We start from the raw sequence: 17,466 nt of genomic DNA on the forward strand, positions 1-17,466 counted from the left end.
AATTATGTTTCTTAGTTAATTAAATAAATAATGTTTATGTTTTAATCAGGGGTTCGTGATATCTGTGGCAGGAATTTTTAAGCGAACCCAGGTAGGTGACCGTTGCTTTAAAGTAGAATTCTAACATGTATCTTGCATATGTTGATTTATTGATTTATTATTAGCAATATGTGTTAGAATTAAAATTAAATATTTAATTTCATAAATTGTTATGCGCTTTACTGTGGGGAGTATGATTATGATTTTGATATAGAAAGTTGATTTATTGATTTTCAAAATCCGCGTGACTATAGTCTAGACCCCGCCAATGGGATGATACGTTGGCCCTGTCGACTTGTACTGAGGAACTAGTTCCGACACCGCGACCACCGGTGATAGAATAGTGGCGGCACAGGGGTGCGTTTTGCTCTTCGGAGCGGCTCGGTGGAGCGTGAGTTTGGCACCAGGGGGTGCGGCACAGTGGTGCGTTGGCTCAGTGGAGCGGCTCTTCGGAGAGTTGTATTGGCACTTCGGTGTAACCATGCCACTGGGTGATGTGGCCGTAGTCATGCGGTTGAGTTATTTTGAGTCTCGGATTGGGTTTACAGATTATTGTGTGGATTTTTGGATTTATGTGTTTAGCCGCTTTTATATGCATTATGACATGTTATATGATGACTTTATTGCATGATGTCGCCTACTGAGCTGTTAGCTCACTCCTACTATTTACATTTTTGCAGGTGATGATATATGATTATGGGGATTACGGGACGGAGTGATCATGATGTAGTTAGCTAGTGGATATAGACTTTCTCTTTTGACTTATGTATATATGGACATTTGATCTGAAAACTGGAATTTATTTTTAATTAGTTATTAATAGTTGATCTGATTTATCTGCCTTGCGTGCCTGCGGGGTCCGCCCTGTAGGTGCGCGGCGTCTGCTCGCGCCCCGGGCCCCCGGGTTCGGGGCGTGACAAGATCACCTATTAATATACATCTCAAAGCACTTTAGACCTGTCATTGATCTGCCTGCACAGGTCTTAAAGTGTAATTGGTGGATGATCTAATGATGGATTCATGCTCAGGATGATGGATTTTTTTTTGTGTGCGCGAAGGATACAACCCCGATCTATTCTACAGCTTCTCTCTTTTTCTCTTTAATACCTTACGAATCTACCGTTGGATCTTGCAACGGCCGCCTTGAGATATGTACAGCGGATGAATGAAGTTGAAAATGCTTTGAAATCTGTGCTGGGCGAATAAGATCAATCCACGACACCAGGGATGCTACGCTGACGTTCGATGGGTGTATTAAATAATCAAATGTCAAAGCAAAATATAATAAAAGTGGGAAGAAGGAAACGACTCGATCAACCAAATGGATCTTTTATACCGGTTCTTCCGACCGTGTCGTATCGTATCGGTTTCGGAAATAAAAGCTCTCGCTCGCCGATCTTCTCTAAGCTCCCCCGCCGCCTCCGATCCCGGTGTCCTCTCACTCGCTCTCTCTCATGCCATGAAAAGAAAAAATCGCCATGGGAGCTAACCGTCGGCCATTTAGATTTCTTGCGACGTCGCGGGTTCCCCTCCGCCTCGCCACAGGGATCGCCGTGGCCGGCCTGGCCTGGCAAACAAGCCCTAAACCCCTCTCCGCCGACTCTTCGCTCTCTTCCTCCGGTGAGAAGATCAAATCCGCCTTCGATGGCGTCGTCCGATCCTCCCGCGCGGTCTATACTGTACGATCCCCCCCCTCTCTCTCTCTCGATCTCTGTATGTTTTCTTCTCACGATTTGATCTTCTTCTCTTCAGATCACTTTTATTATTGTTGATTACAAGTATTATCTACGGAGTTTGCCGCCGAATTCAAGCGAGTATCGGATCAAGCTGTCAGAGGTGTGGATTCATTTCGATTTGATTTGTTTTAGGAGAACGGCTTCAACTTCTAAGTGAATCATTTAGCATGAGATTGATAAAAAAACAGGCTGGAAAGAAAATGGTAGAAAATGTGATGCCTGCGTTGTTGAAATTTTAGTTTATATTGGGTTCTAGGTTCATCTTCGCTCAGCCAGAAGATTGCTCAGATTGTGTGAAGCCAATAAAGGATTTTATGTCAAAGCTGGTCAATTTGTTTCATCTTTGAGACAAGTACCAAAGGAATACTCTTCGGCCCTTTCATCGTTGCAAGATCAGGTTTGTGAATTAGTGCGATGTCTTTCTGTGTATCGGTGAACTCACTTTGTCTAAGGTGCTTTCTGATCATTCTGCTTATTTTTCACTTGTGATGCCTCAGGCAATCCCATGTCACTTCAAAGATATTAAAGAAGTAATAACCAAAAATTTGGGCAAGGATTTATCAGAAGTGTAAATTTTTATCCCCGCCGTTTTGTGTTTTCATGTTCATCTTTATTTTTGGCACATTTATGAAACCTTGGAGAATGCTATGCAATCTCAGAGTAACGGTGTTTGCCTATTCTACCTGTTGAAGAAAAATAACTAGCGATTATTCTTGATAGATGTAATTTACCATATTTTGTCTTGCTAAAGTTCTCCAAACAAATGTTTTCAGTGATCATAATATGTTTGGTGATGTCTACACTAAAATAATGGTCCCATTGACATTTTATATTCATAGTTTTGGGTAACTTATATGATGCCATGTTAACACGTGTATTATTTGAATTTATCATTTTTGTGGTTCAAATGAAATGCTGGTAGGCTGGTCTTTGCTACATATGTATTAAATTGTTTTCTCTTGTTTATCTTACAACTAGAAATATAATGGTTGGCTCTCTATTTGAGATCCTTCTCTTGGTTTGAATCTTGCAGAAATTGTGGAGACATTTGTATAGCTAAAGAGGAAAAATGGGAAAATTTGGCAGACGCATGATGAAATAATGTAACCATACATAGGTCCATGAACAATATTGCCTAACAGTCACTATCAAATTAATGAAAAATCGAATACCAAGAGTTTACCCAGTTTATTCAGAATTTGTGGGTCATGAATTCATTCATGAACTACTTTGTAGGCTGGATGCGAGGAAATTGTGCTATGTTAATGTTATAACTCGACATCATAAGGTAGGGATGCTTAGAGCTTTACTTGGTTGTTAAAATTCACACCATTCATATTCAGCTTTTCCATGTACTTGTAGTTGAAAATTACTTGGAAGATATTTCTGCATAGAATGGGTCACGGCAAACATAATTCTTTTGAATTTCTCCCTAGGTTACTTCACATTCTGCATTGCTCATACTTTCAAGGCTGCACTTGAACCCTATATATTCTGACATGTTCTGGCTCCATCCGAGTAGCATTTATTCTGTTGTGACATCATGCTACATCAATTATCCCCATTTCAGAAACATGTTAATAGCATTGCTAGAAGGTTCCAATATGATTTGCAGCACATACTAGTAATTTTTTCAATATTTATGAGGCGCCCCCATTATCATTTTGTAAGAATACTTCTTGCCTGCTTTATTTCTTGTCTTGTAATTTGATTATGTTAATTTGTAATCACATGACTTTTGTAAATGGATGCTATCCTTCTTTCATGATTTCACAAATAAGCCAAAAGTTTTCTATATAGAAATTTTTAGCATTTCTTCACCTCATTTTGTTTCAGATTTCTAGCATTTGATGAACAACCAATGGCTGCTGCATCAATTGCTCAGGTACATCGTGGAGTGTTAAAGGATAACAAAGAAGTAGCAATCAAGGTAGGGGTCATTGCTCAACAATGGTTAACATAACATTTGTTTTTGTTTTTTAATGAGATCATCGCTGACCAAAGACAGGTTATTCATCTTTCACGTTTAGCTCCTACCATCCTTATATGTTATTTGTCAACAATGGTTAACATAATGTTTGCCTTACTTTTCCCCATTTCAATAGAAATTCATGTCCTTATATCTTTTCTAGGAATGCAAATTTATTTGATTCATTTTATAGAGGATGGGTGCATACCATTGCTGAGAAAATTCCCTTCACTACCTCTCTTTTCACACATTTATCATTCATTGATCAGTTTGTGCACAGCTCAAAAAGTATATGCTCATTCTTGGCAACCCATTCTTCAACAACTGCTTGACCGCTCCTCTTTGTTCTGACTGTTCTTTGGGGCTTGTTTCATAAGTTGTCTTGTTAGTGTGATACAATCAATAATAAGGTTTGTTGTTTGTTTTGTGGTGGCAGTTTTGGTTATTTATGTGTTTCATCATTGAAGACCTTCGTGCCTCACTGTGCTTAACATCATTTTTGCATAATGATGTCTAAGTTACATGCTCTAGCCATGAAGGTGGATCTAGCTACCTCTACAAATTCTTCTTAAATGGTAGCAAAGTGTTTTTACACATTATCCTCCAAGCACAATAACTTTTCTCGCATCATGCATAGCCATAAGAGCCCATGTACATGGCCTTGGTCTTCCTAATACTGTATGTAATTAATTTTTAGCAACCATTTTACTTCATAAACTATCACAAATGCTTTTTTAAACCTCTTCAGAGATCATATTCTCAGAACTAAAAGAATAAGTGATCAACTTCTACCTTTCTTGACAAAGACCAATTGGGGAAGGAGATAACATTCTTCTTAAATTCTGAGGAAGACAAAGAAATTGAGATAATAGATTGCCAAATCATATAATATAGGTTGGTTAAATGGTTTGACATATTTAAGGTTCAATTTTACCTCGATAACATTAGCTTCTATTCTTGCAAGTGTTACCCCATATATCAGTTGTCTTCTGGGATCAAATTATTAGTTATTAAAGTTTGTCAGTTTGAGAATTTTGTATGATGAGCTTTGAACATGCAGTCAGCTTATGTCGTCGGTCATTCTTTACTTATTTTCTTCATTGGATATTAATGTGTTTGGATTTTATGAATTTTAGTAGTGAAGTTTCTGAATCTAACAGAAATTTCATGGCATCTAGGTACAATACCCTGGCTTAGAGCAGCGGATGAAGATAGATATTACCACCATGGATATCCTCTCGAAGTTGGTCTCCTGGGTATGAGGAATTTTGGTTTTTAAACATCTAAATAATTTTTCTTGCTACACGCATGATTGCAGTGATTGAATGCCACTCAACCTTATGGATTTCATCTAATTCAACAAAGAATGGACCGTCACCCTTCTTTCTTTCTTTCTTTTCTCTTTTATGGGGTTTATTTTGTATAGCCTGCCCTTTATACTGACCTTTCATTATTGTTATGGCCATTGAGGCAAGTATTCAAGTTCCAGCAGATGGTGTTATAAGTTATAATGGCCAGAGCTGGTTAGGGTGTTATACCCACTCAAAGCAATAGATTGCAGGTGCATCATAAACCAGACTTGAGTGTAGAAGAGAGACTAAAAAGTATTTAAAATTAAGGAAAGACAAGAGGTGATGGTAGAAAATCAGAAATGTGAGAATGACTTGAACTTTATAATCTTTTTAGTGTGTTCTATAACCTATTAGTGTTACTTGAATTTTAATGTTATCGTTAACTCCTAGAACACAGATTGTCTGAAATTATGATTTTAAAAGGAAGGCATATGTTACTATTAAAGTGACATAATAAATGTTTAATTGACACCACATGCACCTCCCACCCCCTCCTGCACCCTCCAAGCCTTGTATGCCTTCATGCCATGGATCTGGAAAAGTACGCAAGTTAAGAGGTGTTGTGACATCAAATACCCTTCTGTAAACCTTGTATGCCTCAAAGAATTGAAGGGCATCATGCATTGTGGAAATCACCTCCTTTGAGACTGCACTCCTATGTTAGACTAGCACTTGTTAGAGGGCAGGCCTTGGTACAATGGTAAGGTTGTTCTATTGTTACAAGGGTGTCACGTTTTCAGAACACGGAAACAATCTCTATGTATATGGGGTTAAGGCTGCATACATCTAACCATCCTCAGACCCTGCAGTGATAGAAGCCTCGTGCACTGGGATGTCTTTTTACTCATACTATGAAGATCAATTGTTTAAAATTGATGATATGATCGGGTGTCTACTTCCCCCATTTCATCATCTGAACGCTAAGCATCAAAGTTAACAATGTCTGCAGCTTGTTTAAACTTAATAATCATGACAACTATCTCTAGAATCTTTGTAGATGATGTGTCTGCCTTCTTGAATGGGGATGTAAAAGAATACATAATTAACATGATGTATGATGGAGGAAATTTTATGTTACATGGCACTGAACAAGTGTACTAGTTAATAGAAGTAAATAAAAATTGAGGCAAATGTATGTTCTATAAATTGTTATATTTTAGATTTTATCTGAGCATTTTGGATAGTAATTTTTGCTTTAAAACACCTTGTTTTATTTCTACAGATTTTTCCCGATTACAGGTTTGAGCGGGTGGTATCAGAATTTGAGAGGGCTACATCTTTGGAACTTGGTGAGCACAAGGAAAATGTTCATTGAAATGGCTTTACAATTTATAATTTAACTTACAATATGAATTTCTTTTAGCATTATTCTGTCTTGTGGAAGTTAGGAGGCTGCTCTTTCAAATTTTTTGTATCTCGTTTCTGCTAACTTTCCTTGATGGCTGTTAGCTGGCCTGCTGTTTTGGCTACAGTTTTGCAAGTTCCTCATTTAGGCAGGCCAAATTATCACCAAAGCTATAATGTGCCCTTCAACTTTATTCAATAATGTTATGTTCTTATATTTAAGTAGATTAAATTCTGCCTAACTTCCCAGAATGTCCACATTATTAATTATCTGATCAATCGGAACTTTTACTGCTTTTTGAAATCCTGTGCTCTATCTTGAGACAACTTGTACTGGCAGGAATATATTTGTGCTTTTTGAGCTGGCATAAATGCTGCCCTTTTTAGTGATTCAAACAACGTTGTTTTCCTAACTAGAAGATTGCTCATATATGTACTAGACATGCAGTCATTCTTGAGCTAAAGTGTCTTTTTGTTATCAGTTGACTGTGTACAGTTTGGATTTTTGAAGTTTCATGAAATGTATCTGATACTTCAGCAACTTTGCTTGTCTCCATCTCTCTCTATCTCTCTTAGGCCTTTCACAATGTTTCTTTTTTACATTAGATAAATCATTCTGCCAATGAAAAAAAGGTATGTCAAAACTAAGGTTCGCCGTACTGGTACCAGACTAGCATAGTGTTAATACGGTACAGTATGAAGTTTTTTTGGCATACCGAGGGTCGGTACGCCACCGGTACCGGTACCGAACCGGTACAGTATGATATATCCGGTACCATCCGGTATGGTCAAGATTAATGATCTGCTATTTTCTTCTTTACTGGAAGAGAAGTTAATATTCAGTTAAATGTAAATCTGACTCATATTAGGTGGTTCAAAGAATACATGCCTTCCTCATTCATGGAACTAACATATTATCATGGTAATTCTTATATAAAAATGTGCGTAAGTGTGGGTATTGGAAATTTAGCTGTTGCATTTACTACTAGGTCTCACACACAAACATGGGCACACAAACAAAAGGAACCATGCACATGCAGACACATGCATGCACGCAGATACACATCGAGAAAAGAAAAAAGAAAACCAACCCTCTCGGCAGTATTTTCCATCTTGCCTACCAGCCTGCACCAGAATACTAGTAAGGTCAGTAGGGGGCTTGGCAAAATAATAGACCACCAGCTTTTATGCTTTTGTGGCTATGCGAATTCCATTCAAGAGGCAAAAATTTTGAGAGAGCATGTGCATGTGCATGCACACACACACATACAAGAAGAACAACTCTTGGTGGCATTCCCCAATCTGCCTACTGGCCTGCACTGGAAATATTGGTTGAGTCAGTAGGAAGCTTCGCAAAATAATAGTCCAGCAGCTTTCATGTTTGTTTTTTTTTTGTTGCTATGCAGATTTCATTCAAGAGGCAAACAATTCTGAGAGAACGGCCAGAAATTTCAAAAAGAATAACATCATCAAAATTCCTCATGTTTACTGGGTATGCAGCTTTTCAGAAGCAGTTAACATTTTCTCTGGAACAAATTTGTCTGGAGTTAATTAATTTTAAGTTGATTCTTCATTTTTGTGCTGGATTCTTGAAGTCTAGAGCTTAAAAGGAGTCAGTAGCATATATTTAAAGTTTTTCATTTATAAATGCAAAATTTGACTTGTGACAGGCTCTTTTCAGGATCTGACAACACGCCATGTTTTGACAATGCAATTTTGCAGTGGACACAAGGTACTGCTTGCCTAAGTATTTTGCGACACGGTTTACAAGGGATTTTTGATGTTTCACTCTTAATACAAAATGCTCCATTGTGTCTCTTTGATGCAATTGTAGGTTTTTCATTTAGAGAGTCTTAAAGAGGATAAGTGGCTGGCCTTCACAATACTACAATTTATCAACTTTTAGTTGGGGGTCCTCCAACTTCAAGTAAAATGGAAGTGAAACTATTGTTTCAGTCCAACAGCACAAAATTATCATCTCATAGCATAACATTGTAAAACTCTTGAAATTATGTCTGCCCCATGTCTTCAAAAAAGACCGATTAAAAGAAATCCTTTAGCAGCTGTGCCGCTGCAATTTGCTTCATAATAGCTCTCTTTACATCTTGACCAGATGCAAGTCTTCACCATTATTTTTTATGGTTCCTCCCAAGGTTTTATGTCCTATTGGGATCGGGGACATCCTGGCCGTCTTGTCCTGTTCCTATGAGAAAATGGAATTAGGACAGTGTCGAGACTTCGAAACCCATTCATGCAGGGAGAGAAGAAGAAAGAGGAAAGAAAGAAAGGAAGGAAAGATGAAGACAGGGAAAAAGTGAGAGGAAAGAAGAAGAAGAGAAAGGAGAGAAAGAAAAAAGGGAATAAAAAAAAGAGAGAAAGGAAGAAAAGAAGGAAGAAAAGAAAGAGAAAGAAGAAGAAAAAGAAAAAAAGAAGTAAAGGAAGGGATAAGGAAAAGCAAGAAAAAGGAAAGGGAAGAAGGAAGGTAGAAAAAAATAAAGAAAGGACGGAGAAAAAGAAGAAAAAGAAAGAAAGAAAGTAGAAGGGGCGAGAGACGGAGGATGTCTATCGAGATGTATGACCATGACCGCTATTGGGACGGGGCAGGACAATGGGGTATCTTGTTCCATGGAGAAACTGAGAGACCCCCATCCCACGGGATTTAAAACCTTGGTTCCTCCCAAGAAAATGTCATTAATCCAAGCCTCTGCCACGAAGCTGGACACTAGTATAGTTATGAAGTTCATCATCTAGACTAATATTTCTTGGTTCATTTCACCATCTGACAATAACTTGTTCTACTATGTTGGGCATTACTTAAGAGTTAAGAGAGTGAATTTGTATTTCTTGTCATTTCAATTTTTAAAAGAACAATACTTTATGTTTAATAAATGAAAAGAAGAATTTGTACAATAAGGTAGCTCACTTAGTAGCTAATAAATTCTTGTATAATTTAAGAAGAATATGTTTGATAAGAGAAAAGAAGAATTTGTACAAGAAGGTAACCTGCTTAGTAGATAATAAATTATTATATAATTTTGTGGCTTGACTACATAATAAATTCTTGTATGATTTTATGGCTAAAGTCTCACTCTAGTTATCTTCCCTTTGCTTTCCTTATGCTGGTTATGCATGTGTTGTCATATGGAGGGATTAGTTCATTAATTTTATGATGGTTCATCTTGTTAAACTAGTTCCAATTGATTATTGGTATTCTTTTATTGTGTTATTTTGCTGCCTGTTATTTTGTTGAGTCACCGTCGAGTAATATTATTCAACATTATCAGTTATATTCATTTTGCTTCCTGCCTTATTTTGTTGTACATATATGAGTTTCTTGTTGATTACATTATGCTTTTGACAAGGGCTGCCTAAATATGTAGGTCGATGACTTGGACTTTCTGAAGGACTCGGGCATAAATCCAAAGAAGGTTTGTTTTCAACTTTAACAATATGTGATGCTTTTATATTGTTTACATGTTTCCATCTCAGGCTATCAGTTTATATTGTTATATTCTTATACATGCTTTTATAAATCTTATACAAAGTGTATCGTCTTCTCAAGGCCCCAAGTTTTCTGACCCATTTTTCAACAATATTTATTTTGTTAAACAATATTTACTAATACCTTCTGACCCATTTTTCAATTTTCTCCACTTGGTAACAATTGCAAATATTTATTAAACAAAAAGATGTATGGTAGGTAGCGAATTTATAAGGGTGAATCATATGAGTCCATGCCCTCCTTCCAAAGAAAAGTATCTTCTCTTCCAGGAGCTAGAGTGCTCATCCACTCCATGCTCGGGACAATACATGCTCATTGTCGCAGACTAGCATGGGCCAGTTTTTGAAAACCTTGGGCTTTATCAACTTATTTTGCTAAACAAGATCTACTAATCTCTTCTGATCCATCTTTTAATTTTCTCCACTTTGTTAATAATGGCTAATACTTACTAAACAAAAAGATGTATGGTAGTTATGGAAATCGTCAGGGTGAATCATGAGTCCAAGTTCTTCTTTCAAATATCTTCTTTTCCAGGAGCCAGATAGCTTATTCATCCTCTCAACCAGTAGGTGAGATGATATGGGCCTTGCAAGAGCCCATGATATGAAAGAGGAAGAGAGTCGACCAAGCAACTTACTACTTATCTCCAATAATAAATTCTTCTTCTGTCAAAACCCCTATCATGGTACTTTTAGCAATAGGTCTCTTTTTTCAAGTCAAATAATTGTAATGCATCTACAACATGAACATATATTCCGATTCTTGGGAACTTCAACTGTGAAATCCTTAACAAACAATAAAATTAAAACAAATGTAACATATTTCTTAACTAAATGGAATATCACTCCTCTTCCTAAGCAATAATCTTGAAAAATGTTCTGATGTATCAGTTGCAATTTGTCAGCTTTTGTGCCGACAAGTATTTAACTTAATACTCTTCTTGCTAATGTATTTTGTATTTGTTTGAGAAAATAAAAGCTGTGTTTTAGCTAGTCTGTCAGTCTTTTGTTCTTTTATATTTCTTTTAATATTAGGCGAATGCCTATTTATGTTGTACTCTGCTGCATTGCTATTCAGAGATTTTCTCAACTCCATCTATTAGGGCCCATTAATAAGATTAACACTCCATAAATATCAACCAACATTTGTATGTTTGTTATCACAGGTTGCCAAAGCATTGATGGAGGTATTTGCTGAAATGATATTTGTTCATGGTTTTCTGCATGGAGATCCCCACCCTGGAAATATATTGGTTTCTCCAGAAGGTCATCATAGATTCTCACTAGGTGTGCCTTATATCTTTATCTTCCCTGGAAATTGAAAAACATCAATGTTTCTATTATTTTTCGAATCTCTTACTTCTATATGCATTTCAACAAATAATTTCCATGCCTTCCAAATATGCAGTTCTTTTGGATCATGGAATCTATAGAGAGCTGGATGAAAGGTTCAGATTGGACTATTGTCAGCTGTGGAAGGCTCTAATTTTATTGGATTCACAGAAAATACAACATCTAGGTGAACGGTTTGGCGTTGGCAAATACTCAAAATACTTCCCTGTTATTTTCACTGGGAGGACCATAGATAGGTGATTTTATTAACTTTCTATATACATTTATTGTCATTTTGGTCGTTTGTTGTTTTCAAGATTTGATGTTGTAAGTAGTTATATGAATGATTATTTAGCTTTTTCTTGATTTCACCGGGGCATTCATGCAAGACCATGGTGTTTATTCACTTTCAAACTCTCTGGACAGCTTTTATTTTCATTCTCCACTTAAACTTTCTGCCCTTTTTGCATATCATTATAAAATTGAGATATAAAACAAGCACCTAGAAAAGCAAGGATTTTACAAATGTCTTCAAACTGCTTTCAGCTTTATCTACATTTTCAATTTCTAAAAGTTAGTTTTCATGTTAATTAACATGTTCTTTTTGTATGTCTTGTTCTCATATCTGTACAGAGTAATCCAAGTATTACTTGTAGCTCTAGTTCAGGCTTCTTTTTCCTAATGTATTCCTGTTCTAGTAGCTGTTAGAAACCCTTCCAGGCATTTTCTTTCGCCTAGTTCAGAATGGAAGTTTTGGGCTCTTCATGTTTGACATGAGAAAGAAAAACTTGAGTGTGCGGGTGTTGTACTGCATCATCGGGTCTCATCAGTGAAAATCACAAACATGCAAAAAATCCAGTAAAATACATGCTATGCACTTGGGACTCTGGAAACTATTCTGAAACACATGTCAAAAGATGGGAGTTCTTATACGGAAGCAATAAATTTAAGAATATAGTAGCTTCTGAGTCTGAACTTACATGTCAGCTGCAAAAAGTTGCTTTTGTTTCATTTGTAATATCCCTATGTTCAGAGATGGCCATAATTCCATGCTGTTGAGGGCTACAGATCAGTTGGATGGTGCATACTGCTATTTTTCCTTGCATAGCAATTAGGTACGTAAGACTAATTTAAATGGGGCCTAATCATGTTGCCAGGAAACCTGTCCTAAACAAAATAATCTTTTTCAAAGGGAAATTCATCCTATATCCACTCTGAACAGAATTACAAGTCACAATACAAGATGAATTCTTATTAAATCCATTGAATAATTTTTCCTTGTTTCTGGAACCAATCAACATATTAAACATATTAAGTTCTATGGAATCCGGTGCTATAATTCTGGTATGTATAATTACATCCACTAAACTTGTTCTAGTTATTACCATTTTTTCTTCCTTGCTCTTTAAGTTCCTGTAGCGATTTTTCTTGTCAAGAATTCATGGAACACTATTGTTTTTGCATTGCTCATCAGCAAATCAGCTCTTGGGGGACAAATGTCAAATGAAGAGAAGAAACGTCTGAAACAAGAACTGCGCTCCCTGAGGATGGAAGACATTTCATCATTCCTAGAATCATTGCCAGATGACTTTCTATCCATATTACGAACAGAGTAGGAAATCATTCATTCAGCTGCATATAGATGTTATATATCACATTCATTCTCCCACAATTTCTTTTCAGTTTTATCATATTCATTCTCCCACAATTTCTTCTCAGCGGATTGTTGAGGTCCATAATCAGCAAGCTGGGTGCACCACGACGTGTGCGTCTTCTTGCATATGCTAGGTATGCTGCATATGGCCTAGGATCACAGTCCAGCATCAACTCTGGTACGGTTTTATAGCATCTTTGGGACTGCAAACTTGCAAACTGAGGTTTTGTTTTTGATACATTGTTATTGATTTAGGTTCAAGAGTTACGTATGCACTCTCCCAAATTAGAACAAATGTGAGTTATATTCAGTTCAGAATACTTATTGGTAAGCTTTCATTATGCTTTCCATAAGCCCTTAAGTACATGTATGCAAAATATACTTTGGAAAATCATCATTGTTTGGCATATTTTCCAGAAATATTGGCATTGCTTTCTCAAATTGAAGATATGAGGTATTCGCTTGTGAGTAGCTTGAGGAGGATGCTGCATGGAGTCGTCTATTTCCTTTCCGGGACTTTATTTTTCTTGCATTCATAAAGTACAGAGATAGTGGTAATGCTCTAGAGAACATCCAATGGTGTCTCAGGCAGGAAGAGATGTAGTATGATATCTGAAGTAAAAATTGCAAATAAATATCAGCTGTGCACTGGAGGAGGCCTGCTTGCAAGCATGTAAGCCGGATCCAAGCTAATTTCTGCCAGGGAGGAAAAACTGGTGGTGCGTACTATTTTTTAAGTGCCAGTGGTCGATTGCCTCATCAATTTATCTCTTATTGACATGGAAGAACTATTATGTGATGATGTCATATCTTGTACAATAACCATTCGAGTCGACAAGGATTGGTATAAGAAAACGCTTTTTCATTCCAGGAATCCATTTTATAATTATCATTCGACAATCATGGGTGTACAACATGGTCTCATTTATGGAAAATCTTTTCGGTACTCAGAATGTGATTAAAGATAGCTTGTAGTTTTAGGTTAAAGAAGCATGGAGATAAACAGTCATAACTTGTAAAAGTTTTTTAGTTGTGCATTTTGATAACATACTTGTTTACAATTGCAATTCTTGCAAGTAAATCAAGCATTTGAGATAGATGCTTGGAACCTTGTGCTAAAAGAAGCTATATATGAACTCGAAGAAGTGTTCCTGGATGATGCCTAAATTGATCTTCCTATGATATGCCGTATCCAAAGACGACATGCAAGTTGACCGGAGAATGGCCAACTTTCCGAAATATCCACAATAGCTGGAGCCTCCATGCCCATGCATCATTTTATCGATGCTTCATCAAGAACTTCTTCTCCATCATTGTCCCTATCGCCAATTGCATGAAGAAAGGAAAGTTCATTTGATTGCTCAACATTGAGAAGAGCCTCCACAAATTGAAAAGTTAACAAACAAATATCTATCTTGGTGCTACTTGACATTGTCACAGTATTTTATTTGAGGTAAAGTGCGACGGAACCAAGTGGCAATCGGGCTATTCTCTCTCAGGAATGTTGACCAGTGGCCTACTTTATTAAAAAGTTGGAGGGAAGCAGCCTCCACTACTCTGCTAGCAACGTAGAGTTTTATATTATTCTGCAAGCCTTGCAATATTGGAAGCCATACCATCAACAATGTAACCTTTTGTTTTATTCTGACCATGAGGCATTGTCCTTCCTTAATAGCAATCACCATCTTAATTACTGACATGGAAGATAGGCTATGTTCCTCCAACAGTTCAACTTTGAGCGGGCTCAAGTTCGATGCGATGAATTGGGTAGTAGATGCACTCAGCTGCTGGCATATTCCACTCATTTTATACTCTCTATGAAGATAGTGAGTTTTGACCTACTAAAACCCATGTATAAGGAAGATACACATTTTGGAGCTGTTTGATCTTTCTTCGAGCATGGAGGTACTCCTAACTTCTCTCTTGCCAATGGTTTTCTCTTCTTCGAAACTCAATTTTATATTCCAAATTGTTTCATGAGAGAGAATATAATCCAAGAACTACACTATGGAGAATTGGAAGGACAAACTAGCCAGAGATTCTTGGATGTTGGAAGCCGAGTTGAGGAAGCTCTTCCTTGCTTTGTTAGAGAACTACAAAGCTTTCAACTCGAGGAAAAGTTCTCTCCACTCTGAGAGGATGATGCATATATTATAGACTTGGCCGACATATATTTGAACTCATGTATATCAAAGGCTGACCAAAGGATCAAAAGAATTTGATATTGGATTTGGGTTAAGTGAATTTTAGAAAGCCACTACAAGTTAGAAAATAATCATAAAGATCTAATTAAATAAGGTTGATACCAATAGCATGTAGACAAATTTAGAAGAACTCGATATCAAATTCTAACATATTTGCACCAAATCAAATCCTATTAAGGAGAATATTTTTTTCCTTTTCTTATTTGTAAAAGTTTTAGCCTTTTCAACAACCGATGAACGGGACATATTAATGGCTAGGCTCAAAGTGTCATACAACTATAAATGGGGTTGTCTAGCCATTATAAAAAGCATCTTAAATCAAATAAAATTTTTACTTCTATTCTCTATTGCTACACGAGAGTTCATTTATTGTTGCTTCTTTCTTCTAGCTTGCTGCTCCATTGTTGGGCAAATCTTCTTCCTTAAGAAGGAAGATTATTGTGTGCACTAAATTCTCTATAGTCGAATCACGGAGGAATTTTACAACTTGGATATGAAATAGATTTTGATTAGTTGAAGGCTTGCGAACCCTAAATCTGGTGCTTTCTATTCCAATTATATTACTCATACTTGAATGCATCGAATGGAGGAGCTACAAATGACAATGATAAATGCACTTATCCATCTAAATTAACACCAATAAAACTCAAACCCCACAAAATGAGAAGATGAATGCAGACCCTATTTGTTTGACACATACATCCCACCTATGTATCGTCTTTCCAAAATTAAGAAAATACTTCAGGGCACTCGTTATGATCACAGGAAAAGTTCACTAGGCTAATAACTATTGATTTGGCAACTCCATACTCAAGCTACTCCATGTTTGGCAACAAATCCTCCAAATTGTACCAACCATCTTTTGCCATGAGAATTATTTGTGTGCACATGATGGGAGCCTTTTAGCATTACTCTTAAGACAATGTAAGAAGACATGCAGATATCCAGTTACTGGATGAGAGAAATTTTACTACTTTCCCATTTGGCTTGGGTGACAAATCCAAATATCTCATGCAATAATTGCTATAGCAGTGCAAAAGAAAAAAAATGTAAGTAAACGAGACATGCATAAATGTAGTGATCAAAGAAAGATTCAGTAATTGCAAAAGTGATATGAAAAGTTTATGTAAATCTTTCAAAAATGCAAACTTACTTAACAACAGTAGACTCCATACTAGATAAAAAAGTATAAAAATCTAAATGGAAGATACAGTGATTAAAGAAAAGATTCAGTAATTATCACATTCCTTTTTTCTTAACCAAAAATGCTAAAGTCACCGTGAAATCTCACCCTGAGTAAATCTTTATGTGAACCTTTTATTCCTCATTATACTACATAACATTTGAAATATTGAGGTTCTGCCTAATGATCCTCAGACAAAAGAAATCTTTACAACAAAAACAATTTCCCCTTTTCGGAAAAATAACCCCACATGGGACCCCCACTCCCGATGGTTTCTATCCAAAAGAAGAAAGCGTTAATGGCTTTGTCAAGTCCACTCTGTCATTGATATTATTTTTTAGAATTTTATCATTGATATTATTTTTTAGAATTTTATTTTTGCATAGATATTTTTCTAAAAAATTAAATTTATATAAATACCTTCTTAAAATTTATATTTATTTTTATGCTTTTATAGGATACTGTTTTTGCACAAATGCTCCTAATAGAACAGTTCTAACACCGTTAATAAAAACCATATTTATTTTAATTAAAAATAAAATAAAATTTTGAAATTATTTTTTTGTCCTCCAACGCGATCGCTTTATTAATTTTTTTTTTTTTTGTACATCTATCCATTAAGAATATTTTGGTCATTTTAATTTAAAACTGTTTATTTTTTAATGGTGTTAGATGGCATTAGGGGTGCAAACGGGTTGGGTCGGGTCTTGAGTGACCTCGATCCGATCCGGTTTATTGTTCGGGTTCTAATTTTGGATCCAGATCCGATCCGGTTGAAGATCGGATCGGATCGGATTTGGTCCGAGTCGAGTTCGGATCGGGTCGGGTCCGAGTCGAGTTCGGGTCGGGTTCGGGTCCGGATCCGAGTCGGGTCGGGTTCGGATCCAAATCAAGTCCCATTTTTTTATACTTTTGGAAAAGGATTTGGGCAAATCTAATTTGGTCATATCATAATTATGAGGTGCTGGGTGACCCATGACTTGAAAGACTTGCAATTGACCTCCAGTCAGAACAGATGGCCCCTGACTAAGTCGGTCTACAAGCCAAATTTCATATCACACTATTTTTTGTCCATATGACTGATTGGACGGAACTTGGTGTCTCCCGGCTCCCCTCTCACGAGGACAAAAAAAATCCCAGACCTTCTTCCAA

General features: G+C 36.6%; 1 protein-coding gene across 3 annotated transcripts; it reads left to right on the forward strand.

The window, feature by feature from the left end:
• Nucleotides 1–1,396: 1,396 nt before the first annotated feature.
• LOC120110984 (aarF domain-containing protein kinase 1-like) lies at nucleotides 1,397–13,877 on the forward strand. 3 transcript variants are annotated; one of them, XM_039127113.1, is made up of 16 exons: nucleotides 1,397–1,718; nucleotides 1,792–1,875; nucleotides 2,032–2,172; nucleotides 2,273–2,343; nucleotides 3,612–3,705; nucleotides 4,923–5,000; nucleotides 6,319–6,385; nucleotides 7,847–7,932; nucleotides 8,122–8,172; nucleotides 9,821–9,868; nucleotides 11,108–11,228; nucleotides 11,350–11,530; nucleotides 12,748–12,885; nucleotides 12,993–13,061; nucleotides 13,183–13,254; nucleotides 13,345–13,877. In XM_039127113.1, exons 1-15 carry the CDS (start codon nucleotides 1,518–1,520, stop codon nucleotides 13,214–13,216), a joined length of 1,464 nt encoding a protein of 487 aa, XP_038983041.1. In that variant the 5' UTR covers nucleotides 1,397–1,517; the 3' UTR covers nucleotides 13,217–13,254; nucleotides 13,345–13,877. The 3 variants fall into 3 exon arrangements, with proteins under 3 accessions (XP_038983041.1, XP_038983039.1, XP_038983040.1); XM_039127111.1 differs by having other exon boundaries at nucleotides 1,403–1,718; nucleotides 12,993–13,105; XM_039127112.1 differs by lacking the exon at nucleotides 2,273–2,343 and having other exon boundaries at nucleotides 1,404–1,718; nucleotides 3,661–3,705; nucleotides 12,993–13,105.
• Nucleotides 13,878–17,466: the final 3,589 nt, after the last annotated feature.

The sequence above is a fragment of the Phoenix dactylifera genome, chromosome 6 (assembly GCF_009389715.1).
Source record: "Phoenix dactylifera cultivar Barhee BC4 chromosome 6, palm_55x_up_171113_PBpolish2nd_filt_p, whole genome shotgun sequence".
In the NCBI taxonomy this organism is placed as follows: domain Eukaryota; kingdom Viridiplantae; phylum Streptophyta; class Magnoliopsida; order Arecales; family Arecaceae; genus Phoenix; species Phoenix dactylifera.

Coding starts and splice junctions, on each gene's coding strand:
- LOC120110984 (XM_039127111.1), top strand. CDS start 1,518: ATGGGAGCTAACCGTCGGCCATTTAGATTTCTTGCGACGTCGCGGGTT. Junction 12,886..12,992: donor CTATCCATATTACGAACAGA/GTAGGAAATCAT, acceptor ATTTCTTCTCAG/CGGATTGTTGAGGTCCATAA. Junction 13,106..13,182: donor ACAGTCCAGCATCAACTCTG/GTACGGTTTTAT, acceptor TTATTGATTTAG/GTTCAAGAGTTACGTATGCA.